Below are 27,858 nucleotides of genomic sequence, written 5' to 3' on the forward strand. Positions count from 1 at the left end.
TGCCCAGCTAATTTTTGTATTTTTAGTTTCACCATGTTGGCCAGGCTGGTCTTGAACTCTTGACCTCAGGTGACTGCCTGCCTTGGCCTCCCAAAGTGCTGGGATTATAGGCATGACACTGTGCCTGGCCGTAAGTAACTAGTCTTGCAACTAACTATATAAAACTTGGTTCTCGTTATTACTGGTATTAGTAGATAATAAGATGTAATAATATACTTACTGGATACTTTGTCATAAGAAAAATCATCCTATTTAGAAAATATCTCAATTGTTTGTGTCACATTTTAACTTCCAAGTTTAAGGTCCCTGCTACCACACCCGGATAATTTTTGTATTTTAGTAGAGACGGGGTTTCAACATGTTGGCCAGGCTGGTCTTGAACTCCTGACTTCAAGTGATCCACTGCCTTGGCCTCCCAAAGTGCTGGGATTACAGGCGTGAGCCACTGAGTTTGGCCAGCTTGAATTATTTTTGTAAGGCCAATACAGTTCTTAGCAAAAAATACTATTTGCGTATGAAGATCCGTAGTCAAATATCAATTCTCTATGTCAGCATCAACTTCAGTACCAAATAATACCTGCTACAAATGAAGAACTTTAGATCACTATTTGAAAATTCAAATAAAACTCCTTTCATCAGGGTAATTTTAAGACTACTCTAAATATGCAAATACTACTCAGGAATATTTTTTAAATAGTGATTTTTATACTTATTTTTAAAGGTATGTAAGCTGAGGCAACAATAATCCTTGCTTTTTTAGTGGCTAATGTCCCTTTTTAATAAAGATGATATAACTCTAAGATTTCATGTTACATTGTAGAAAATGCTTTGGCATTGACTTTGAATTTTAATGAAGATACTGGAGCCCATGCTAGGTAGCTTGATGTCAATCATTAATGTATTATTGGAATGTTTTAATACCATTACAATGACATATGCATGGAACAGATTTTGACGTTTTTCAGCACGGAATTTAAATCTGGTTCTCCTTTGCTATTTGGTCTTTGTTTTTAGCAGGCATCTATCTGTGGATAAATCTCACATTGTCTTATTCTTTTAAGCTATCATAGTTCACTGCAGCCTTGACCTCCTGGGCTCAAGCAATCTTCTTGTATCAGACTCCCTAGTAGCTGAAACCCCAGGGGTGTGCAACCATGCCCTGTTAATTGTTTAAATTTTTTTGTAGAGATGAGGTCTCATTATGTTGCTCAGGCTGGTCTCAAACTCCTGGGCTGAAGTGGTCCTCTAGCCTCAGACTCCTAAAGTGCTGGGATTATGGATGTGAGCCACTGCACGTGGCCGTAAGTTCTTTTAATGGCCTAAATTTAACAGATATTAAAAGAATACATTCAGTTAGAAGAACATGTTTCTCAGTATCTAAAGATAAGCTATGAGTGCTTAATAAAAATTCTGATGTACTTGTGTTAAGAGATGACTTCCTGTGAGGGTCTGATTTGACTTCTGACTTACCTCCACTCTTAATGAGGATATCAAAGAGGTCATCCATCTGTTGACTGTGTGCGTTGGAAATCTACAATGAAGGAGAGTACAAAGTGAGTTTCTTTCATACAAACCTGGAAGCATTATACAATCAAGAGACCTAAGGGACTTTCTAGACAATTTAGTTCTAATTGATCATGTGATAATTTTGAAAACACTGAGGTCACCTGAGAAGCCATTTCCCAAGATGTATAACTGGTAAGCTGACATGGCAAGAACAGGGCTAGTTAGTACCCAGCTCCACTCACTTCTATACTTCCCTTTCTTTTCTATCATTGAATTGCATTTTGAGAGGCCTCTAATACCTTATTTTACAAGTGTCTTTATTCATTTGTATTTAGGTAAAAAATCTGTATAAAGGTGATCACATTATACTTATTTTCTCAGCTCTTACTGAGATTTTCCTGACATACAATAAGCTGCACTTATGTAAAGTATATAATTTGATATGTTTTGACATATAAATACACCCATGAAATCATCAACAAAATCAAGATAATGAACATATCCATCACTCATAAAGTTTTCTCATCCCCTCATCCCTTGGCAACCCCCAGATCTGCTTGCTTTTACTATGGATTAATTTTATATGAAGGGATTCATACTGTGTGTACATTTTTGGTGGTAGGGGAAGGACTAGCTTCTTTCACTCAACATAATTATTCTGAGATTTATCCATCTTGGAGAGTGTACCTTAGACTAAAAATTAAAAGAATAGTTCTTTTTTTTAATTGCTGAGTAGCATTGCATTGTACGGAAATATAGCATTTTGTTTATTCATTCACTTGTGGATGGACATTTGGGTTCCCAATTTTTGGCTTTTACAAAAAGTTATTGTGAATATTTGTGTGCAGATCCTTGTATAGATAGATGTGTGTTTTCTTTTCTCATGGGTAATTACCTAGGAGTGAAATGAGTGGATCACAGGATAGGTGTAGGTTTAACTTTTTAAGAAATGGTCAAACTGTTTTCCAAAGTGACTTTTATTTATATTCCCACCCAGAGTACACGGTATAAGATTTCTAATTGTTCTACATTCTCACCAATACTTTGTAGAGTCGCTCTTTTCAGTTTTAGATATTCCATTAGGTGTGCAGTAGTAGTGCACTGAGGTTTTAATTTGCATTTCCCTAATGACTAATGATGTTGAGCATCTTTTCAAGTGCTTATTTGCCATCCATTTATCTTCTTGGGGAAAATGTCTGTTCAAATCTGGCTACTGCAGATTTCTGCTTGCTGTCTGCATGGCAGATCTTTTTCCAACCATTTACTTTCAATGTTTCTTTGTATCTAAAGTATGCCTCTTGTAGATACATGCATTAGTTACCTATTGATATAAAGTATTGCAAAACTTAGTGGCTTAAAATTATTATGTCACAGTTTTGTGAGTCTCAGGAATGGTTCTGATGGGTGGTTCTGGCTTGGGGTCTTTCACGACTGTAGCTACCGTCAACTCTAGGTGTGGGTGGGGAATGTCCTTGACTGTCAAGTTAGTGCTGGCAGTTGATGGGAGGCCTCAGTGCCCCTTGATGTGAGCCTCTCCAGATGGCAGCTGACGTGTCCACATGGCATGACAGCTGGCTTTTCCACAGTGAGCAATTCAGGGAAGAGCAAGGCAGAAGGGGCATGCCTTTTATGACCTAGTCTCTGGAGTCACACACCATCACCTCTGCCAATTCTGTCTGTTAGAAGTGAGTTGCTAGGCTGATCGCGGTAGCTGACACAGCACTGTAGTAATCACAGCACTTTGGTGGTAATCACAGCACTAGGGCAGGCCGAGGTGGGTGGATTACAAGATCAAAAATTCAAGATCAGCCTGGCCAAGATGGTGAAACCTCGTATGTACTAAAAACACAAAAATTAGCCAGGCATGGTGGCAGGTGCCTGTGATCCCAGCTACTTAGAAGCCTGAGGCAGGAGAATTGCTTGAACCCATGCGGCAGAGGTTGCAGTGAGCTGAGATTGTGCCACTGCACTCCAGCCTAGATGACAGAGTGAGGCTCTGTATTTAAAAAAAAAAAAAAAAAGGTGAGTTGCTAAATCCAACCCAGGGAGGAATGTCACAGAATTTGCAGACACATCTTAAAACCGCATATAGTTGAGTCTGACTTCTTTTATCCATTCTGACAATTTTTGCATTATGTGTTGTAATTATTGACATGGTTAGGTTTACTATTTTGTATTTGTCTTCTATTCATCCTGTCTTTTTTTTTGTTTTGTTGTTATCTTGTTTTTCTTTCCTGTCCTTCAAACAAACTGGACATTTTTGTATTCTAATTTTTCTTTTCTTTTTTTTTTTTTTTTTAAGACAGTTTTGCTTTGTCACCCAGGCTGGAGTGCAGTGGCACAATCTAGGCTCACTGCACTCTCAACTTCCTGGGATCAAGTGATACTCCTGCCTCAGCTTCCCAAGTAGCTGGACTACAGGTGTGCACAACCACACCTGGCTAATCTCTTTTTGTATAGATAGGGTTTCATCATGTTGCCCAGGCTGGTCTTAAACTCCTAGGTTCAGGTGATCCTTCCACTTTGGCCTCCCAAAGTGTTGAGATTGTAGGTATGAGAAACCATGCCAGACCTTTTCATTGTTTTTTGTTTTTTAAAGCTATCCTGTATTTTTAAAATTGTTACCAAAGATAGGTGATACATATCCTTAACTTCTCATAGGCTACTTAATGTTGTACATTGAATAAAACAGAGATCCTGCAACCATACAGATCCACTTAGTCACTCCCCAACCCTTTATAATTATTGTAAGTATTGTCCACACATGCTATAAGCTCCTCAAGACAATGTTATCTTTGGTGATGAATTAACTCAATTTTTCTTTATCTGAAACATCTTTAGTTCACTTTCATTCTTAAGGTTTCCTTTTACATCACTGAGGATAGTTGATATAGTTTAACTTGATACAGAATTCTGGGTTGACAATCCCTTACACTTCCTCCTCCCTAAAAACTTTTAAACATGCTGTTGGACTCTTTACCAGTTTCCATAGATTTTCATGAAAGGTTGGGATTAATCAAATAGTTGTTTGCTCTGTGTGTAATGTGTTTTTTTTCTTGATGCATTTAAGATTTTCTGTTTGTTCAACAATTTGACTGATCTGATTTATCCAGCTTGTTTATCAGGCATCTCAAAGCTATAAATTTGTCTTTCATCATATTTGTGAAAATTTCAGCCATTGTTTCTTCAAATATTTGCCTCTCCAGTTCTTTCTTCTCCTTCTGGGACTTGTTTTCTATCTAGGCTAGACTGTTTGTTTGAATTACATAACAGGGTTCTGAGGCTTTGGGAGGCCGAGGTGGGTGAATCACGAGGTCAGGAGTTTGAGACCTGCCTGGCCAAGATGGTGAAACCCCATCTCTACTAAAAATACAAAAAGTTAGCTGGGTGTAGTGGTGGGCACCTGTCATCCCAGCTACCCAGGAAGCTGAGGCAGGAGAATCGCTTGAATCCCGGAGGTGGAGATTGTATTAAGCCAAGATTGAGCCACTGCACTCCAGCCTGGATGAGAGTGAGACTTCGTCTCAAAAAAAAAAAAAAACCCCAAAAAACAAATACTTTTCTCCACTGTCTGTTACTTAGATTAGATAAGTTATGATCTATCTTCAGGTTCATGACATTTTTTCCTCTGCCATCTCCATTCTGCTAAATTTATTTATATATATTTTTTCATTTCAGATACTGTACTTTTTTTTAGGTCTTGAATTTCCATTTAGTTCTCCTAAAAATCATTTCTATATCTGTATGGATCCCTTTTCATTTATTACAAACATATTTTCTTTTACATTGAGGATGGTTCTAACAGTAGTTGCTTTGAAACCCTTGCCTGCAAATTCTAATATCTAGATGAGCTTAGGATTGGTCTCAGCCTTTTTCCTTTGAGAGTAGGTTACATTTTCCTGATTCTTTGTATGATGCATGTAATGGATAAATGTTATGGATGTTAAATTGTGACAACTGTGAATTCTGCTATTATTCTCAGATGAATGGTTTCTATTGTTTTAGCAAGCTATTAACTTGGTTAGACTGAAACTTCAAAATCTTTCTTGGGTAGATGTTCCAATCTCACTTTAGATCTTTTGTCTTCAGCTGAGCTGCTGTGTCTATTCCATGCCTGTATGGCTTAGGAGTCAGCCGGAGATGTGGGCACACAGAATTTGGGGATCCTCTCTCTAGCTTTTTCCCTCCGGTTGCTCTCAATTCAGTTCTCTGGATTCCCAGACCGTAAAGACCAAGGCTTTTCCACCACTTAACCCTGCCACTTAGCTTGACCCCAGAGTAAAAGCAGCAAAAAGAGGGAACTCAGGCCACATCACTCTCTTCCTTTGAGTGTTGATTCCCCACCAGATACTGACTGTTTCTATTTACTCTTCAATGGCTTCAGGTAGTTAGTTGCTTTTTGTGTCATGATCAAGATTAATAGCTATTATCTGTGGGAAGACTGAACTAGTAGGGCCTTACTTAGCCAGTAGTGGAATTGGGAGTCTGAGTAAATGTACTTAAAGGAAGTTTAGTGCTCAGTGGCATATAAGGAGGTCCTTCAGGTGGCTACTCATTTGAATAACCAAAAACCAGTATGTAGAACCTGTCTCTTTGAGTCTATAAACAGGAACCCAGAGACATGTAAATACCAGGTATTCCAGTCAGCTGTCTTAGGTTACAGTGGAAGGTTCATTAAGCAAGCAGGACTTATGAAGGATGGGTGCTATCTTTTTGTTTTCTTAAAAACTGCATTTAAGTTCTTGGGAATTCCCTTCATCTCTGCGCCCCTGTGAATAGAATAGATGCCACTTCTGAATGGACCATGAGGGAGCACAGTGTAGTCTAGCACTGCCTATTTTACGTCTTATTGCAAACGTTTGAACTTATCTTTGAAATCAGACTTTTCCCTCACAGACAAGGGCCTTTGCTGAGTCTGTAACTAAAGGGACATCTTACAACTTAAAGTTAGTTCCCTCAGTACTCAGTGAATACAAAGAAGCATGTAGTAGGTTCCACGTCCTCCAAGAGGCAGTCCCCCATGAGCCCTGAGTATCCCTGCATGTCCTTGGTTGGGGGGCCAAACTGACACTGTCCTCTGGATTGAGCAGCTTCTGCAGATGCTCACTCAGGCAACCAAGTGGGTCAAGGCAGCATAGGCATGACTGCTACTCCCTGGGTGAGGGACTGGCTTGTTTGCTGCTTGCTAGAAAAAGCACACAGCCCTTGGCCACACTCCTTAGGTGCAGCTTGACCCACTGCATGCACAGCCACCATGTGGCCCCAACAAATTACCCCATGCAACACAGGAGCGGGGGAACTGGCACAACTGCACTGATGCTCCTGTTGTTTGCTGTGGGTAATAAACAGTTACGCTCAGATACTATCTCTTGGTGTCCACCTTTAGCACCCCTGGAGTGGTATCAGGGCCACTCCTTGGACCCTTTATGAGGCTGGGGTTCTTCTGTGAATGTAAGGTTAGTTTTAAGCTTTGACAGAAAGCTTTAGAGAGGTAGGGAGATTAGAGGAGTATTTAGGGTAATGTATAACAAGTACTGTTGTGACTGGGTACCTATCATGGGCCATATGCTTTTACAAATAGGAACCCTAACTTCTTCCATTGCTTGGTCTAGTTGGGGCTATTCCTGTTTTATCAGTGAAACGAGGAAGCCTCAGAGGCCACATGGTCACCATGTGGGTATTATGTGTGGTGAAACCAGGAGAACCTCAGCTCTGTTCCCCACAAGTGCATTTGCTCAGTGTATGAGCACAGTCGTTTGGATGGGCTGGCCTGCTGGGGGCAGAGATTGCTAGAAACCAGAGAGAGATGAAGCAGGACCAAGTCAATTTAGGTGCTGGTGGCTTTGAATGTCAGCCAGGTGGAAGAGTGACACCATGTGTCACTTTGATGCTGGCGTGACACATGGTGGCTTTAGAAAAGAAGAGACCCGTACAAAATACGTGTTTTGGTCCTAATCACATCTATCCCTAACATGACTGATGCCCTTACCCCAAAGGAAAAGTTAAGAGACAAACCCTGCTGGGGACAGTGGCTCACGCCTGTAATCCCAGCACTTTGGGAGGCTGAGGCTGGTGGATCATGAGGTCAGGAGTTTGAGACCAGCCTGGCCAACAAGATGAAATCCTGTCTCTACTAAAAATACCAAAAATTAGCCGGGTGCAGTGGTGGGTGCATGTAATCCCACCCACTTGAGAGGCTGAGACAGGAGAATCACTTGAAACTGGGAGGTGGAGGTGGCAGTGTACCAAGATGGTGCCATTGCACTCCAGCCTGGGTGACAGAGTGAGACTCAATTTCAAAAAAAAAAAAAAAAGTTTTGGGGGTACAAACACTAAATTTCTGAATAAATAGTAAATGCAGTTATACTGCTGCTGAAAGCAAATGTTTAGGGTCTTCATGATAAATGACATTTTGATTTTAAATAACCATGTAAAATACAAGGCTCTTGGCCATTATATTTGTATTTCTATTGAGGCAAGTCAGTTTCAGGCAAGGGATTCTGTATAGGTCTGCTTGAGATTGAAGGTGAGCACATCCACCGTAGCCTTAGGCATGGTGACCCTGCTCTCACTTACCTCTGGCAGGGGGACCTGTGCACTGCGTGTCTGCTTGATGGCCTCCTCATAGCGGGGGGGATCTTTTGTCTTGGTGACTGGGCTCCCAAATAGAGAGTGCTGGACGACAAATTGCTGGGGTGGCGGGGGTGAACTAGGCTGTGTCAAATAAAGGAGGAGCACATATTAACCTCTTGGCAACAAACCCTCTCTTTTCCTGGCTAGACTTGGCTCTGCTGTTCTCTGTGTAGTGGCCAAATTAGCAGGTTCTTTTAAGCACCTGTGAGGCTGACAGCACTGGTGGCCACCTCATGTGGGAAGGATCATCTTCACTGTAATAATAGCTGAGCTCCTCCTTCACAAGTTATCATCACTGTATTTTCAACAGTTTTATCCCATTAATACTGATAGTCACTCCAAGCCCAAAGCCCTAGGCTTTGGAATGATTTTATGTCCCTGTAGCACTGTCACTGATGCACAAGTCTCACAGGGTTACCTTGCTGGGTGTGTTAGGTCCATTTTGCAGGGATGGAAGCGGAGTATTTCTGGATTGAAGAACGCTGTTGGAGGCTTTATTAATAAAGGGTGGCTGGACTGCTGGAGCAGGATGTTTCTGATATGGAAGAACTGTATTTGATGATGCTGAGTTTGTGAAAACCTGTAATGAATAAATGTTTCTCCATTAATTTGTTCTTTGGCTTTTCCTAATGAGGTAAAGAAAACCATGTTTTACAGCAGAGGGTGAGCTAACTTCTGTAAAGGGCCACTAAGTATATAGTTTACGATTTGTGGGCTACCTGGGCTCTGTTGTTACCACTTGGCTCTGTGATGACAACCTGAAAGCAGCCACAGACAGTACACAGATAAATGGGTGTGGCTGTGTGCCAATAAAACTTTATCCACACCAACAGGTGGTGGGTTGGATTTGGCCTACAGGCCAGGGTCTGCTTACCCCTATTGTCAAGCATAAGTGGTCCTTTTACGCAGTAACTTGCCTTTGATAGTGGTGCAGACAGAGCTTTGTGGAAAAATAGTGCTTGCTCTTTACAATTCTCCTCTTAAATGATAGCTGAGTTTCTTCTTTTCCTCTCTAAAGTGATCTCATCTATTCTCAAGGTTTTAATGGCCATGATTAAGCTGGTAATCCTAAGCTACTGTTCTGCTTCCAACCTTGCTCCCAGGCATCAAAGCCACTTACATCATCTTCCTAGATACCTGAAATTTAAAATATTCCAAATGGATTTTTCTCCCTTTTTCTACTACCCCCTGCTTCTCAGCTTCTGAAGGAAAAAAAGTTCTGCTTTTTTTTTTTAAACTTAGGTAAATGGGACTATCAATCAACTCTGCTTTCTCCTTCAGTGCGCACACATCTCAGCAATGCTTCTTGAATGTGCCTCTGCTCTCTGCTGTCCTGAGCCTGGCCCTGACTATTTATCACAAGGATTCTGCAGCAGCCTTGCGGCACAGGCCCCCTGCCTACCCACCCACTGCTGTAAGGTGTTCTCAAGGCACAGTCCCTACCACACTCATTGACTCTCCTGATTTGGGTAAAACCCTCATCTTTCGCTGGCATGTAAGTTTCTTACTACCTAGCCCCTTTTTCATCCTACCTAAAACCTCAACCATGCTGTGGTCATACTCAATTTTCCAGTTTCTTGAAAATTTATTCAAATACAAGCAAGGCCCAATTTAAAACTGGCCCCTCTGAGAGGCTGTTTTCTGTTCCAACAGGCAAAGGTGAGAACTTCTTGCTGTGGAACTCTAAAATGTTTTGTTTAGCACCTCCATCAAGAGCTACAAGTTTTAGGGTCTTTTACAAACATATGTCCATATCGCTGAAATTGTTACTACTTCACAGAACTCGGTTTGCTCATAAAAATATTTAACATGTTCTATACTACTAATATTCTGAAAAACCTCTGTATTTCATAAGCCAGAAAGTCTCTATGTATATTCTTCAAACAATACAACCTACATGGTGATGAGTTCTGTAAATACACTCCTATTTGAAAAAATAAAATTTCCTTAAATTTGGTTAAAAAAAAAATTACTTCCTTTACACCAGAAGTAATGATGCCTAATTATAGTATTTTGAAAAAGTGAAAAAGCCCTGATTTATCTCATCTACATAACATTTTTCCTTTTCCTTCCAATTGTCTTAACATTTGAACATATACTAAGCTTTTAATTATACTAAAATGGTATTTTCGGCTTTCCCCAAACTCAGTAGTAACATACAACCGTGATTCCTTGCACAGAGGAGATTCTCAAGTGGTACATGTGTCACAGATGACTGCTGTTGTTTGTCCCTAAAGCTGGTTTAACCCAGACAGTTCACACTATCCTGAGGCAGATCACAGGCACAACTAATTATCTGTGTTCTTTTATGGTGAAGAGTAAAACTCTGGGATTAGTAATTTTAAAGGTTTAAAAGAGTGAGACCTGTTTCTGAGGCCTAAGATTTTTCTGGCAAGGAGATGTGCACATAGCTCCACCTATTGGCTAATAGGGAATGTGGGAAAATTTTTTTGGTAGGAATTTGTATAGAGGATGCTGAATCCTAGGCCACCAACTTCACTTTAAAGATGAGGTAATTGACTCTCAGGGTAAGTGAATTTTGCATGAGGCAAACACCTAGGCAATGGTGAACTGGAATTGATAAGACCTTCTGGGCAAACTCTTACAAATATATTTCAAGATTTTACTCAACATAAAAGTTTTAGAAGTATATTTTTCATCTTCAAATACCTTTTCCAAGGGAACAACATATATTGTTTTTACAATATGTTTAATTTGAAAAAAATTATTTTAATATTAAGTAAATTTAATATATGAGGAATGAAGACAAACACTTTTGAAACTTTCCATTGTTAAAGGGGTTAACTGTGAAGGTGAGCTATCTTTAGTAAGGAAAAGCTCTTTCTCCATTCCAAATAACTAGAAAATCTGCAGTCAAATGGCATCCACATAAGGCTCATTCTATGGGAGATGGATCACAGAGCAGAATGAACAGGAGCTTCCCAAAGCTTCTACGAAGATGCTTGTTGAATGGATGATCGGAGGATGGTAAAAATCAGCGACAGTTTATTGCTCAGTGGCATTTACAAACCTTTCTGACTTGTTGAGGCTGACTGAGCACATGCTGTGGGAACGTGTCTTGTGTCTGAGGTACAGTTGGGGCTAAGCCTGGGGCCAAGGCAGCAGTTGATATTTGTGCAGCAGTTGCTATCGAAGGCTGAGTCTGCATTCCAGCTTGTGGTGAAGTCTAGGAGGTGAATTGAAGAAAAACATCAATTTAATTGTCAGAATCAAAGTCAGAAATCAGAATTCAGATGTAGAACCACTGGTCACTTGGGAATTGTACGTAAATAAAGTAAGACTAAGTTTACAGATACATACTTCATCTGCACAGAAATATGAATCTTGATGCTAAACCACAGAGGGAAACACCAGACTAGTCACTGTATGTTCTTATTATTCCTAAGTAGCTAAGATTTCCATTTGTAAATTTTGAGAAAGTGGAAATGGAAATAAGAACTTAAGGCAGTTCTACACATAGTAGCTCAGGTACTGTAAGACTTTAATAGTAAGAAGGAAACTTGTGAGACCTAACTGCCCCAATTCCTTCTTGTAAGCTCCATGTGTGCTCCCAAAGGAGAGCCAGCAACAGGCCGGGTACCCTCAGAACCAAGAATAATAGTTTTTGTTTCTACAAAAGCAATGGAAAATTTAGACAGAAACATTTGTTTTAAGGATTTAAATAGACTTTAACAGATACCCTGAAGATAAAACAGAGGAATTAGATTTTTTTGTACATGCCAAAGAGTCTGCAAGCCCTGCCGGCCCTGCCTCCTAACCACAGGGGTACAAGATGATTCCTCTCTACTACTTCAGGTATTTGGGTGTTGAGGTTGAGGAACAGTGGTCCAAATGGTTTCTTGTTCATTCATAATGCATGCTTGGTTAAAACTTACCAAAACTGCATGACACGGAACAACCTCAGGTAAATACATGTTACATAGGCAAAAAAGGGAATTTCATGCTCATCAGTGTTTTCTCATCTCTTTCAATAACACCCTCACTCCTAAATGTGGCCACGTTTTCCTTAGTTTAGGCTTCTTCATGTTAGCAGTGGCTTTTGAGTACTAAGTGTAGGATGCAGAATATTAAGAATAAGCATAAGAGTAAAGGCTCTGCAGGCAGAACACCTGGGTTTAAATGCCACCTCCATCCTTGGGGAACTCAGTGTCCTCATCCAGAGATGGATGGTATCATTTAGATATTCTAGGAGAAGGGAGGATTAACTGAAGCTGGCCATTTAAAGTACTTAATGCCGTGCCTTGCACAGAAAAAGCGCTCAGCGGCAGAGACTGTGATCACAATGATCACATCACTGGCATGTAAAAAATGTCTGTATGGATGATACTGTGTTCATTAAAGGGAAAGGTAACAGAACTAGAAAAGCACCCTGTGTTTGTTTTTACTATATAAAAACAGTGCTAGATATTCAGATTTTTGAATAACCCTCTCACACATGCACACGTTTTCTCTAACTGTGAGGTCTGCTCTGGATGCATTTATGAAAGAGCTCAGGTATGGTTCCCTTCTTAGCAGGGTTGGCATTCCATGCATGCTGTGAGGCAAAGTAGTTAGAAGACACACTTCACACCTGGAGTTTGAGGCTGCCTACAGGGAGTTGCACTGAGGTGACACTTGAGCCCTGGATGGACACTGGGAGCAGCAGCTGAGCAGTCTGCGTGGTCAGTAAAGCCTGGGGCTGAGCAACAACGGCAGGCGGTGGCTGTCCCTGGGAACTCACATAAAACTGCGAGACGACACTCTGCTGCTCTGCCTGGGCCACAGGGACCTCCTGCTTGATAACTACAGCCTTTCTGGCAACAAGGGTCTGGCCACCTGTTGAGACGGGCTGGCCTACAGAGTGGCTGGCTACTGGGATGGGCTGCCTGGAGCTGGAGCAGTCGGGGAGTGAGGCCTCATCTTTGATGGAGGAGCCAAGGCTGCTGTGTTTCTGATCTGACTTGTTGACAGAATGACCTGGGGCACTGGGCTGGGGTTCCAGGGGCCGCTGCTGCTGCCCTCGTTTTTCAACCTCAAGTTGCATTTTCAGCACTTCCACAAGCTTCTGCTCTTGTTCCAGTTTCCTCTTCAGCTCTTCGATTTGCTTCTCTTTCTCCTGAAGCTTGCGATCCTTCTCGGCTGCATCCAGTTCCAGGTTTGACAGAGTGCTGCTGGTGGGACTCAGACTGTCTTCATTATTTGTCATTCTCAAAGGAGATGAACACAAGAACTGTGAAGGAGACATCATGGTCATAATCTCGGTGAAAGTGTCTGCCATGTTTGTGTCATCGGTACTGAGACTGGACTGTTCGGAGGGAGATGGTGAAATGGGCAGAGGGGAATGAACATTTTCCACACGGGCTGCGTTGCTGGTTCCGGTAGATGGCAATTCCGCCTTGAGAGTGGAGACTGAGCTAGTCACAGTGTTGTGTAGTGTTGTAACAGGCAAGGCCACAGTGACTTCTGGGTTACTGGTGACAATGGCTGATGACGACACTGTCACGATGCCCCCAGCAGCAAGGCTGCTGCTGTTCACTTCCTGGTAGGGTTTCAGGCGCTCAATGAGGTCTGGTTTGGTGCCCGACACTGGCAGACCCCTTAACTTCAGTTCTGTCTTCAGTTCTGATACCTGGAGGTACAAACACAGCAGATCTCTTGGTATTAGAGCTTTCTGGCAAATCTACAGTCCACATTTGTGATGGAAAAGGTGCCTATGTCTATCAGACAACTCTGTGTTACTGCACACCTGAAAGTAGAACTGTTTTTTTCTTTTCCTTTTTTTTAGACAGAGATTCGCTCTTGTTGCCCAGGTTGGAGTGCAATGGCGTGATCTCCGCTCACTGCAACCTCCACCTCCCAGGTTCAAGAGATTCTCCTGCCTCAGCCTCCCAAGTAGCTGAGATTACACACACGCGCTACCATGCCTGGCTAATTTTATATTTTCGGTAGACATGGGGTTTCACCATGTTGGTCGGGCTGGTGTTGGACTCCCGACTTGAGGTGATCCACCCGCCTTGGCCTCCCAGAGTGCTGGAATTACAGGCGTGAGCCACTGTGCCTGGCCGAAGGTAAGGGTTTTTAGAGGGTAATTCCTCTTTTATGTCAAAGCGGAGAAATACTACCAGGAATGATGATGACAAAGCTGTATTTACTGAGTAGTTGTCGTGTGCAAGGCACTGTTGGAAGTGCTCTACTCTTTCCACTCATCTTCACACGACCCCATGAGATGTCTGTATCGTTATTCTTCCCATTTTTACAGATAGGGAGGCAAAGGAAGAGAGAGGTTGAAGCACTCACTCAAGTTACCACAGACAACTGAAGGCTTAGCTGTGATAGAAACCTAAAAAGGCTGGCTCTAGAGCTCATATTTTTAACTGTTAAATTTTCCTGCTTCTCTCAAACTTGGCATTGAGCAGCAAAGAAAAAAATCACAGCCTCTGGAATCCAGCAGAACTGGCAGGTACCTGCACAAGATACACGCTCAGTAAGTGACAGCTGTTATTAGTGGAAGTAAAAAGGAAGTAGCTTTATAAAGATTATCATATTGTTGGTAAAGTTGAATGTCTACTGAAAACCACTTAATGTCTGCTAGACAAATATGACAAATCATTTACATGTTTGTGGTACTTATGGGTTAAATAGCTCTATTGGAATTGTCACCTTTAAGTCATCCAGGCTAGAAGGCAGAGGTCCTAGCTTTCTCACAGGAGCAGCTGTATTCTGTCTTGGTATGTTAGGTGTGGTATTGTTCAAAGCTGAATTCCCACTGTTATTATTTTTGTCATTGAGTGGCCTTCAAAAGAAAAAGAAAATTAGAGTTTATAATAAAATAATTTCTAGATTTGACATTGCTTCTATCAATAGTTGGACTAACTTAAAAGAAAAATACCACGATCATAGATTGGAAGGCTCAATATTGTAAAGATGCCAATTATATTAGATTGCAACGAAATACCTGCAGGTTTTGTTTGCTAGTGTGATGGAAATTTAGAAGGTGAGTCTATGCTTCATATGGAAATGCAAAGGACCAAGAATGGCCATGAATTCTTGAAGAAAAGCAAAGTTGGAAGAGTCTCACGACCAGACACCAACACGTAATTAACGTGGTGTGTTGCTGATACAGGGACAGAACAACAGGCAAATGAGAGATCCCAGCAAATCCAGAAATGGCTTTCTGCATACCTGGACCTTGGAGTCACCAAAAAGAGGACACTGTGATGCAGCGGATAGAGGGCAGGACTTTGGATGGCACCATGCTGCATTGGAAATTCACATGGGAAAAAACAGGGCTCTTGATTGGCCTCACCTCACCTCATTCCAAAGTCTACATGTGAATTATGAAAATAAATCTTTCAGAAAAACACTCAGGATAGTATCTTCATGGCCTTTGTGTAGACAAAGATTTATTAAACAGGACATAAAAAGCACTAGGTAACAGTGAAAAGTCAAGCCACAGTGCAGGACCATAGATCTGTAATACATATTTCTGACAAAGACCTCATATCTAGAGTATATAAAGAGGTCTTTCAAATCAGTAAGAAAGAGACAGAAAACCCAGTGGAAATGTGGGGGAAAAATCTGATAGGCGTAGCACAAGAAAGCATATCGCAATGGTGAATAACTATGTGAACAATGGTTCAACCTCACTAGGTGTGAGGAAAATGCAAATCACAACAGAACAGCCCTGCATTTTCAGTGGAATTGCTATAATGAGTAAGACTGATGATAACCAAGTACCTGGGACAACCAGAAAAATCACACACTGCTGGCAGGGGTGTGAATTGGTGCAACCACTTTGGAAAACATCTTTTCTTTGAAACTTTTCTTTCATAGTACTAAAGGAAAACATCTGCCTATCCTATGATCCCGCAATTCCATTCCTAGATAGACATCTAACAGAAAGACATAGGTATGTATACCAAAAGACAGGGACTAGGATATTTACTATGGTGTTATTCATAATAACTCCAACTGGAAGCAATCTAACTATGGATCAAGAGTAAGCTGGATGGCTACATTATGGTGTAGTCAGCCATGAAATATTGAACTAAAAAAATGAACTGCTATCAGCACCAACAAAGATGCACCTAGGTGTACTGTAAGATTGCATGTATATAAAGTTCAAAAACAGGCAAAACTAATCTCTGGGGATAGAAGTCAGGATCATCACGGAAAAGGGACACAAAGGGGGCTTTTGGGGTACTGATAATGTTCTTGGTTTGGGTATTGGATGCAGGAGTGTATTTTCACATTAATTTTCACTTCTTTGTATGAAAGTTATAGTTCAATTTAAAAAGTTTATTTAAAAGAAGTTGGTGCATCATTTGTCAAATTCTACTACAGTTAGGTGCTTTGTACTAATTTCCCTCAACTCTTTCAGTATCAAAACCAGATCCCTACCTAACATCTTCCAACTGTGATACTCTTGGTAACAGTGGTGTTTCCATTTCTGGATGGTTGACACCTACAGCCGATTCTATTGCAGCTTCAGACTTTACTATCATGCAAGGCCATGATGCTGAAGCCAAGAGACTTGGAATTCCATACTCTGAAACAGGGATTTGAGATGACAGTTCCTACGCAGTGATGGTCATAGTTGGGTGAGCTTTCTCTGAGGAGTTTTGGGAAGCCTGTGGTTGAAGCCAATGCTGGCCTTTGTCAATAGCTAACTCTTGACATTCATTTCGGGGTCTTCTAAAACCTGCCTGAATTTTGTTGAAATTAAATACTTAAAATCTTTGGGATGAAGTTTCTCAACAATGGATGAAATGACAAATATTTTATACATCATTATTCTCTTTTCTAAAAATTCAACTTTAAAATCTCAGAGTTAAAAGAGCATTTTCTTTAAATCAATGTTTCTCATCCTTATTTTCATTCATTATTGTCCACTTAAGGAGCCTTTTAAACATTCTTCTCCAAATCTCTCCCCCCATGAAGTTTCATCACCATAGACATACTGCAAATGTTTAAGGACTGTGCGTAAGTCTGTGCTTTATCACATAAGAGTAATCTCCCTGCTGAGCCACCTTATGCTGCTTTGTGAGTGGTATTATCCCCTTGAAAATGAATGTAATTATTCTACATATGGAATTTGGTACATATAGAATTTGGTACTGACTGGTATTTGACTCGACCTTTTTTTTTTTAGATGGAGTCTTGCTCTGTAGCCCAGGATGGAGTGCAGTGGCGTGATCTCAGCTCACTGCAACCTCTGCTTCCCTGGTTCAAGCAATTCCCCTGCCTCAGCCTCCTGAGTAGCTAGGGCTACAGGCACACATCACTACATCTGGCCAATTTTTAAATATTTTTAGTAGAGATTGGGTTTCACCATGTTGGCCAGATTGGTCTCAACTTCCTGACCTCAGGCAATCCACCCTCCTGGGCCTCCCAAAGTGCTGGGATTACAGGCGTGAGCCACTGCACCCGGCCTTAACTCAGTCTTTACCATATAAACATATTAATCTATTTTTCTCCCAAAGCAATAGATGGGGGGGAAAAAAGGGGGTTGCTGACGAATGTGATCGCTGTGCAGATGAGATTCCTGAGTTCAGAGGGATGCAGTGGCCTCCCACTGTGCAGACGAGCTGGGTTTGACTAAAGCCTGGTCCCTTTGGGTGCCTGCTCCTTTGTAGTGGCAAAGGGCTACATGATTCAGGTAAAATCCCACCCCTGTGGGCAATGTAGGACTTCCATGTTCAGTTTCTTGCAATGAATTTTGATAAGCATAAACAATGCTTTAGAAAGCATGATATCCACTTTTAGGATCTGGAAATTGAACAGGACTTACATTCTTTTTGGGGTGAAGTAATACACAAAAATAAGTGTTCTTTCTCCTCCTAGCATCTTGGGTCTTTTTGTATGATACTGTTCTTGGGTGAGCTTAGTTATTTTAGAGGTTCTGAATGTCTGAGTAGGAGAGGGGAACTGAAGCCTTAATGGAAAGACAAAGAACTGGGAAGAGTTCAGCAAGCTCACACCTCTGATCGATTCTTTCCATCTACAAAGCCAGTCACACAGCCAAATTCTTAAAGAAAAGACTGTTTCAAAGATAACAAAAAAAGCCTTTGGGATTTTCACCTTAACAGCATCCTCATCTGGGAATGTTGTCAATAACAGCAATTCCTCCTAGACTTGCAGAAAGGATCAAGATGATGCACAGTTTTAAGCACAATGCATTGTAAATGGTGAGTAACCAACCACAAGCCATCATTACCATTATTATTATTATTGGTGCCCAATGCCAAAGGAGGATGGCAGTGGAGGAAGCCTCCCTAGGGCCTGGACAAAGGTGTAAAGTAACAGCAGCTTGTCTCTGATTCTCTTCCAATTCTCTTTGGCCCTCACCTGATTCCCTTCCAATGTCAATAGCTCACTCGGGCCTGCTTGCTCTTAAAATAATAACTGGATACAAGTTCTTTCTCTCTTCATCTCCATGCTCTGATGTTTTAGATTTAAGCACTTGACAATCAGGTCTGAATTACTAATAGGTTTAATCTTCCTCAAGATATTTGAATCTTAAGAGGGGAAAAAGAGGGGCTACCTATGAGGGAATGCTTAGGCTACATGTAGAAAATAGAAGTTTCTACAGATCATGTGATTGTAAATTGAATGACTTAATCACAAATAATTTTTCCTCATTAAAAAAATGGTTTTGCATGTTTTTCTAGAGTCAAATGCAAATATTACTTTCTCCTGAAAAGCAAAATGAAGAAAAGATCTTTGCATTTTTATGTTTCCCAGAAAAATTGGGAATGTATATCCAGAAATTTTCTTTATTACATAATTAAAATTAGCCATTAATGTCTTGCTGCAAATTCAGTCTCAGAAATTGTCAGAATTCACTCCCTTCTGTCCCTCAAAGTTGGGCTCAAACTTTGAAAACACCTTCCTTCTATGCAGTTGCTGGTCACCAAGGCCTTTCACTGTCTTCTGAAACACTCAGTCTGCTGTCAGAGCTCTTCACTGCCTCCAGATGCCCCTTCAATACCAGTGTCCAGCTGTTCTTTCTTGCATTTCAGCCTCACTGCATCAGCAGCCCACTCTGAAGCACTCTGTTGCCTATCTGCTGTGTCAAGTAAGGTCTTTTCTGCCCAGCTTCAAGTCCCCTTAGACATTGGCTCCACTTGATTCTGTCTTCCACTTTTTTCTTTAAAATTAATCAGATTCTTTGTTTAGGCAACTTTTCTCACCTTCCAATGAAGAGGTACTGCTTACCCTACTCCCTCCTCTGTACTAGTACTCACAGCATTCCCCTGTGCCTGGAAAGGCCCTTCTCGAGCCTTCCACATACAAAGATCCTGCCTTTTCCACCAGGCTTTCCTTGGCCATTCGCGCTTGCATGCCCATCTTTCTCTTTTAGCTGTTTATGCCAGGTCTTGCATTTCTTATGCTTTTCTCAGAGCATCTAGTACTGCTTTTGTGTTGTAATAATAGGCAAATCTGGATGAATAATTGTGAAAAGGCATTTCTAACTTATAAAAGTTCAGAACCTATTTTGGAGGACACAAACTGGACTGGAATGCTGGCCATTCTCACCATGTGGACTTCAGACACTGTATGATAAGCTCTGATAAAAAAGAAAATAACCACCAAGCACAAATAAATGACAATATTTGACTTTTGGTGACGTACAGTTTCTCATAAAAAACCACAGGACACCCCGCGTTATGAGGATAGCATGGGCCCCGCCGTACTTGAATGGTGCAGGCAGGATGGTCTGGTAGTTGTAGTGCTGCTTCTGCTGACTCAGGATCTGCAGCTGTAGGAACAGCTGCTGCTGCTGGAGCAGGCGGGCATAGTTGGAGTCCATCTGCGGCTCATTCTTCTCACCCTTCTGATCTGGTGGAATGTATTGGTGGTACTTTAACTTCTTTACCCGTGGTTTGGGATCTTTGCACTTTTTGCTACGGTGTTTGTCATTTGAATTTTTGGGATGGCTTTGCTGTTTTTGAGAAAAAAAGAAAATAACATTTAAAGAGACGTCATCACATGAAATTTACTGTATTGTGGCCTAAATGATTTGAAATTAAAAAGAAATGCACCTTAGATACGAGTACGGTTACTTTGGAAAAAAATATGCTACATTCATTTCAAGAGCCATGAAAACGTCTGCATACTAACTTTGACCAAGAAATTTTCTCCTGCTGCACTGTTCCCTTGGGGTTTGGGTAAGATACTGAGCGTGAGCTATTCAAACTCAACGCACACTGACCTTGGGTCTCCTGTGTGAACACCCCAAGTAATAATATACACATATAATCTCCTAGTGAAAAACAGGCTGCATGATAAATATACAGTAGAGAAATGATTAAGTATACTTCTTCAAAACCATGTAATAGCTAAAAATTCTGTGGAAAATATGTGAAAACAAAAAAAAGCTTCCAATGAGAAGAAAACAGAATATAAACTATCTCTAAAGAATATAATACAAAAATTATTGAGTGATATGAATATGAATTTTTTTCAAAAATATTTCATTTTTACTTTGAAACTGGGATGTGAGACCATGTATCTCTCAAGATAAGGAATCAGATGATGTTTTCCTGAGTTTCTGTCTTCTCCTTAGTTTATAATTTATCAGATCACTTTATACTTTTCATTATTCAGATTCTAAGATAAGTTCATCTGACAAAACCCATCCAAACAAACAAAAAACAAAATATAGGAAAGTATTCCTAAGCTTCTTTAGGGAATATACCCAACTTAATACAAAGACTTGAGAAGTACTCAATTAAATGGAGCTATTGATAAGATCACATTATCTATATTCATATCCAAAGAATTAGGACACTGCCACCAAAGATAGGAAGAAAACAAAACTCACTGCATTCTATAGGTTAGGAATAGTCCTATTTCTAATGTTAGGCTATTCTAGCATTCATAGAATGTGACTATTAACATTCCTTTTTACATCCTTCCTTCGTATATGTTTTAATATAATTGGGATGATACCATCCATCTATGCTTATTAGAAATGTGCGTTTCTCTCTCTTCACTTGATATGTCATGAATTCTTAAATCCCTCATATAAAAGAATGATTCTGCAACAATATTTTTATGGCCGTTTTTACATAACAGTTTACAGACATAGCCAGTGAGGTGCTGGACCCAGCTCTTACTCAAGAGAGACAATAGTACATCTTCTCCCAACTCTGCATTCAGCAATATCACATTGATAGCCTGAAAATGGTCACTGTGGGAATATTTACACCATGGGAATTGGCAAAGGCTATATAATCTGCCCTCTGAGCCCAGCCAGTTATTAAACATTTACCCGCATACTATTGGACATAAAATAATCCAATTAATTAGTAGTCTATTTTTAAGCACTGGTAAATAAGAATTTGTAAAAAGTAACTATGTATTGGAAATGATTTATTCTTGTTAATCTCATCTCATGCCTTTAGACTTGACCATCAGGACCTGGCCTCCTCCTAGTTCTTAATGGCTCCTATAACACACCTGACACTCCCACTGCTCCTTACTTTCTTCAACATTACTTCAGTCACCATTCATGGTGATTTTAATATCCACACATACAATCCTTGTAACATTCTGCTCTCTCAGTTCCTTGACTTCGTTACTTGTAGATATCTCATCTCCTCTCTTTGCGAGTCACTGTGTGATTATAGCCTAGATCTCATTATTATCTAAACTTCACTTCCCAGCATCCTGGTATCTGATACCCACCAGGTTTTTTGTCATTTCACTCCATCCAGGATGCCAACTATAACAATTATTTGATGCCACTGAGACCTACAATCCCTTTCTGTTCCAACCTTTACATGTTCCTCACTTCCCTCCTTACCCAGCTATATCCCACAGTCCCTTCTTTGTCATACACACCTGGCAAAACACTTACCTAATTAATTCTCTGTCTCCTTCTGTTTCTCGACAATGGCTCTACTGATGTTTTGAGCTAGGTAGCTGTGTTGTGGGAGTCTATCCAGTGCACTGTTTGATATTTAACAAGATCCTTGGCCACTACCCATTAGATACCCCTAGGAACCTCCACCCACCCCCCTCATCCCCCACATTGTTGTCCCAACCAGAAACGTCTCTAAGCACTGCCAAATGTCTGCGGTGGGAGACAAACTTACCCTGCTGAGAACCAGTGGTCCATTTCATGCCTATACTCATATAACTGAAAGTGGCTACAGGAAAAACATAAAACCATGCTGACAAGTATCACTTTAAGCTCATGACCACCTAGTTCAAGGGCTCATCAGTGCTACCTGGCCATCCTGTTACATTTTTCTGGTCCTTTAATTTTCCTACCCTTCTACAATATTGCCTTATATCTTCTCTCCCCAAAACTTTAATATTCCCCCAACCCCATCCTCATTGTCAACTGACGTCTCATTGCCTAAACACTGAGAACATGTTAAGTGATCAGCACAGAGCTTACGCACGTTGTGAATGTCTGCCTGTGCCCAGACTCTGAGCGCTTTCCTTCCTGCTGGTGTTGCTGTCTCAGGCTGGCCCTTCCCTCCTCAACTGGATTCTGTGTTCCCTTGGCGGCAGCTGGCTGTGGTTCCCTGCTCTTCTCCTGGATCACTCCCATGGGATCATAACAGCTTCCTTGACCCTACATTGCAGTGAAGCTATAGACGCATTTCTTTGTGCTCTTAAGAAAAGCTTTCTGTAACACCATCTCCAGCTCTGACTTTCAGGCTTTCCTGTGACCACCCGTACCAAGTTTTCAGAAACTTCTTGTCAAGGTCACTGTGCTTCAACACAGCTAAACCAAGGCCAGTTCGCAGCACTCATCTTAACTGAGGCACAGCAGCCTTTGATACAGTTGCTCTCTCTTGTCCTTGAAACGTGCTGGCTTCAGAGCTACCTTGCCTCACTCTTGCTGGCTGTTTTTGCAGAGTGTCCTTTGCTGGTTCTTCCTCTCTCTCAAATGTTGGTGGTTCCCAAGGACTCATTTCTTGCATAGCTTTTAATCGGTACTTAGACCCTAGGTAATTTTATTGGGTTTCATGACTTTAAATGCCATTTGTACACTGACAACCTCTCACCTAAGGTCTGCATTCATCTATCTAGCTGCCTCTAAGCCCTCTTGACTAGTTGCCCATGCAGCACCTCACACTCCAGGTGTACTCCTTTCCATTTCAGGCATGGCAACTACAAGCTGCTAGTTGCACAGACGCAAAACAGTAGATGGTTCACGACTCCTCTTCTTCACACCACGTATCCAACTTGTCCGCAAATCCTGCCAGCTTAGCCTTCAAATGCAGCCAGAATCCAACCACTTCTGTTACCTTGCTGGCTGCCACTGTCTCCTGCTGTGCATTTTACCTGTCTCTGCTTCTACCTTGGCACCCTACTGTTTCTAACACATCTGTTCAAAATATTCCAGCAGCTTCTTCCCTTAGTGGTAATACAAAGCCTAACTTATTTTTATTTTTTTCTTTCTTTGAGACAGTCTTGTACTGACACCCAGGCTGGAGTACAGTGGTGTGATCTCAGCTCACTGCAACCTCTGCTTCCTGGGTTCAAACGATTCTCCTGCCTCAGCCTCCTGAGTAGCTGGGATTACAGGTGTCTACCATCACACCCAGCTAATTTTGTGCATTTTTAGTAGAGATGGGGTTTCACCATGTTATCCAGGCTGGTCTCGAACTTCTGACTTCGTGATTCACCCACCTTTGCCTCCCAAAGTGCTGGGATTATAGGTGTAAGCCACCGCACCCAGCCAAAGCCTAACTTCTTACAAGATGCTGCAGATGCTGGTCTCTGGCCACAACCTGGCTGCATAGTTTACTTTTTACCCCTCCACTATCGCTATTGGAGTCATATTGGCTTCCTTGTTCAGAGACTTCAGATTTTCTTCCCACAGATATCTTCATGGCTCACACCCTCACTTCTCAAGTGTTATCTGCATATCCCCAGGCCACCTCATTTAAACGACACACCTCTCCTTGTCCCCACAGCATCCTTGTCCTCACATTATTCATCACCAACAGGCACACACTCTACTTGGTTGTCTGTTTTTCTAAGGGTGGGGATTTGTGATGTTTTGTTCCTTGCTTTATTCCTAGTACCCAGAACAGTGTCCGGCACATAGAAGGTGCTTGAATAAGTATCTGTTGAACAAACGCATGGTGAATGTGTATGCTAATTGGAAATCAGTTTAATTATCAGGCACTTAAGGTATATACCTCAATGTCAGAAAACACTTTCACCTACTTATTCCTTCAGTCTCACAGGATTAATCATTTCACTATTTACCTGCTTATTTCATTATAAACAATACATTTTATTTATTTGCTTATGAGACAGGGTCTCACTCTGTCACCCAGGCTAGAGAGCAGTGGCATGATCTTGGCTAACTGCAGCCTTGACCTCCTGGGCTCAAGTGATCCTCGCACCTCAGCCCTCTGAGTAGCTGGGAGCACAGGTGTGCACCACCATGCCAACTAATTTTTTTGAACATTTTATAGAGATGGGGTTTTGCCACGTTGCCCAGGCTGGTCTCAAACTCCTGTGCTCAAGTGATCTGCCTGCCTTGGCCTCCCAAAGTGCTGGAATTACAGGTGTGTCACTGTGCCTGGCTATACATTTTATTTTTAGTCCTTTAAAATTGATCTTAAGAATGAACTGGGTCTAGGATAATTTATACTTAAAATAGGGTTCGGGAATAATTGTTGCAGAGTGATAAAATAATTGACCCAGCCACAGTCAGAAGGGCACCTGTAGAGGAGGAGCACATAAACATAATGGTCAGTGTTCCTCAGACAAAATCTGCTATTACCTATCAGCCCCCACAAGTGAAGGATGGGAAACAGCTTTCCTTATAGAAACCTTGAAAGAATTCTGTTCTGTTTCCTAATGTGTTCCTGTCTCCTCCTCTTGGCATAGTCCTAGAATTCCCTTACCAACCCCTGAATTTCACATTCTTCAACAATGCTGCTTCCTTTAAAACCAAAGCTCTCCTTAAAGACATCAGTGAGGAGCAGACATTCAGAGACTGGGAAGGGCAGAGAACTCGTTTTCAAGATCAGCAGGGAAGGAGGGCTGGGCATGCAGACCCTCTCTGTGCCATCGGGGTTGCATGCATCGGGATACTGGGAGAGGAAGTAAAAACTGATTTCCCTGGCAGGGTTGCCTGCCACTTGCCACCCTATGGAATTTCTGGCCACAATGCTAAGCAATGGAAGATGGGGAAATACACTACCATATGTCCTGAAGATACCAACACTCAGCCATGCTTACAAGAGCCTTCTCTCCCAGAAAGTCAAGGACAAGGACAGTCCTGGGGACAGAGGGCTGTGAGAAATATGCATCATGGTCATCTCAAAGATGGTCCCTTGCCTCAGGAGAGTGCTGCAACAGGTGGGGGAGGTAGGAGAGAGCTAGACTTGGATTTGGGGGGTTGGGGCCCTTCCCGGCTCTGTCATTTCTTCTGGGCCTCGGTCTCCCCATCTGAAAGGTGGTGAAAAGGTAGCTAACTATAGTATCATTTTTTAGTTTTAAAAATTTGAGATCTCTATTCTGCTAAACTATTCCTCACCTTATTCTCCTCACCCACCTTATCTAGAAGTTCTAAACACAATTTTGAAAAGTTAAAATCTGTTTTTCTTATGTTTCATCTTAGTGGCCTGGGTGGCAGAACTGAGGCTTTCTGCATAGCCCAGTAGTTTGTTTTGTTTTTTAAAGACACAGGATCTTGCTCTGTCACCAAGGCTAGGGTACAATGGTGTGATCATAGCTCACTGCAGCTCTCAAACTCCCGGGCTCAAGTGATCCCCCTGCCTTGGCCTCCTCATAGCTGAGACTATAGGCATGCACCACTACCTCTGTCTAACTTTTTAAATTTTTTGTGGATATAGTGTCTTGCTATGTTGTCCAGGCTGTTCTCAAACTCCTGGCCTCAAGTGATCCTCCCACCGGAGCCTTACAAAGCACTGGGATTCCAGAGGCAAACCACTGCATCCAGCCCCTAGTGTTTTAAATAGACCAAATTTTCTGCCATTTTTCTGAGACTATAGCACAATTTTAAACATGAAGACCCCAGTCTAGCAAGTCTTTGCATGGTTTAGTTTTCAAGACTTTGGGCTAAAAGGCAGGCTGAGCAACTTAGATAAATGCCTTTGTCTTCTGTTTACAGGAGTATAGACAGAGTCACAAACAAAGCCACTCAACCCCCAGGGTGCATCTAAAGTACCCACCTTGACCAGTGCTGGGCCAGGCTTTGCTGAGGACACAGTGTTTGTGGGGAGGACAGTAGCTGCAGGTCGTGAGGGAGGCTGATCTGCAGTTGGAGGAGTTTTCAAGAATTCAGGAACTGCTGGGGACACTGAAGCAAACTGGTAGAAAAGGCAAAAACATACAAGTCTGTGAAATTTTTAATGATCATAAAACCAGAAAAATCGCAATTAAAAGGGAATGACCTGGTTTTTAAGTCCACTAGAAAAGAATCAAAGGAAAAATATATGATTATGTCTGAGGCCCAGCTTGTGGAATAACATGCTTTGCCAAAGAGCAGTGAATAACTAAAGGCAAGTAAGGTTAGACTGACTACACTAGAGTATTTTCTCAGAAAGATGGTCAGAACCACTCTTTTTTGGCAGGGAAAGAAAAGTCCAAGACACTTGTATGTCTGATCAAAACAATACATGGTAGTCATAAAGTCCGCTGCTATATAGGTTATGCGAACCCTGGCTGATGCAAACGTAACCTTCAGGCTTCCCTGCAGAGCCCGGTGAGTCCCTGTATCACACTCGACCCACCCTCGAGCAGCATCTCTTCCTAAATGCCCATGCACCCATATATCTGTAAATGTGCTCTACACCCTCTGTTCCTCTTTCCAAATCTGACTAGAACTCTCATTAACCATATTTCCTCATTTCTTGCAACAGAAGATTTAAATAATATATTTTGGTAAGATTCACCTGTTTGACTGACAGCATTCTCTCACTTAAAAGAAGAAGCTACTTTGTTACCCAGGCCAAAATCAACAGTTACTGAATCTCAGTTTGGGGGTCACATATTATTAACAAGGCTTTACTAGGTTTTATGAATGCTCATTAGCAATCTACATTACATAGATCTTAAGTATTCACTTATTGTAAAGAACAACTACTATTGTAATAAACCAGTCAAATTTTGCATATTGATTACTACTTGGACTTACCATATCAGCCTTATCTTAAGGAAAAATGTCCTCCTCTATCAATTCGATTTCCCTGAACAACTCTCAAATTCATTACACCAACGACCAAAATCAGTTCTCTTGTTAAAGTATTTGCATTTGAAAATAGCAAACTGTGTTTTTCCTCTTGAAAATAAATGACCTGAAAACTCCGAGGGCTATTAGCAGCAAAAAATATGAAGCTTGGCACATACTAGTTAACTCAAATATTTAATTGATGAATGGCCATTCCTTCTGGCTTTACTCAGTCTAGGTCACGTTCTCAAGCCCAGATGAGATTGTGGGTGCGTGAGCGTGCAATTCATCGTGCGTGCCCATGTCAGCTCTCTCCCTGAGCTTTCAGCCGCTGATTTCAGGTTTTCAGTTATTAGTAACTGTCAGTGTTGACAATATGAAAAAACTTACTTTGAAAGATGGCTGTCTTTCATTTTTAAACAGAAATGAGGGAAAGGGCTCGTCTAAGAGACTGGACACCTGTGTTCCAGCAGATTTCTGTCCCCAAAGAGCCTTGAGACATCCCGCTCCTCAGTGAATCTCTGACCAACCAAACCTCACAT

At 41.5% G+C, this 27,858-nt stretch overlaps 1 protein-coding gene across 4 annotated transcripts in view; it reads right to left on the reverse strand.

Annotated features, from left to right (window-relative positions):
- MRTFB (myocardin related transcription factor B) overlaps positions 1-27,858 on the reverse strand; it is a 203,132-nt gene that overhangs the window by 7,145 nt on the left and 168,129 nt on the right. For 2 of the 4 annotated variants that reach the window (XM_064362485.1, XM_012453220.3), the window contains 8 exons: positions 26,319-26,456; positions 19,836-20,083; positions 14,800-14,932; positions 12,731-13,768; positions 11,171-11,326; positions 8,558-8,719; positions 8,083-8,220; positions 1,471-1,531 (listed from right to left, as the gene is read on the reverse strand). In XM_064362485.1, the coding sequence (XP_064218555.1) occupies positions 1,471-1,531; positions 8,083-8,220; positions 8,558-8,719; positions 11,171-11,326; positions 12,731-13,768; positions 14,800-14,932; positions 19,836-20,083; positions 26,319-26,456 (2,074 nt within the window). The remainder of the gene's footprint in view (positions 1-1,470; positions 1,532-8,082; positions 8,221-8,557; positions 8,720-11,170; positions 11,327-12,730; positions 13,769-14,799; positions 14,933-19,835; positions 20,084-26,318; positions 26,457-27,858) is intronic. The other 2 variants (XM_064362487.1, XM_064362486.1) reach the window with 2 other exon arrangements.

This window comes from Aotus nancymaae, unplaced genomic scaffold, assembly GCF_030222135.1.
Source record: "Aotus nancymaae isolate 86718 unplaced genomic scaffold, 86718_ANA_hifiasm-v0.15.2.pri h1tg000049l, whole genome shotgun sequence".
Lineage (NCBI taxonomy): Eukaryota > Metazoa > Chordata > Mammalia > Primates > Aotidae > Aotus > Aotus nancymaae.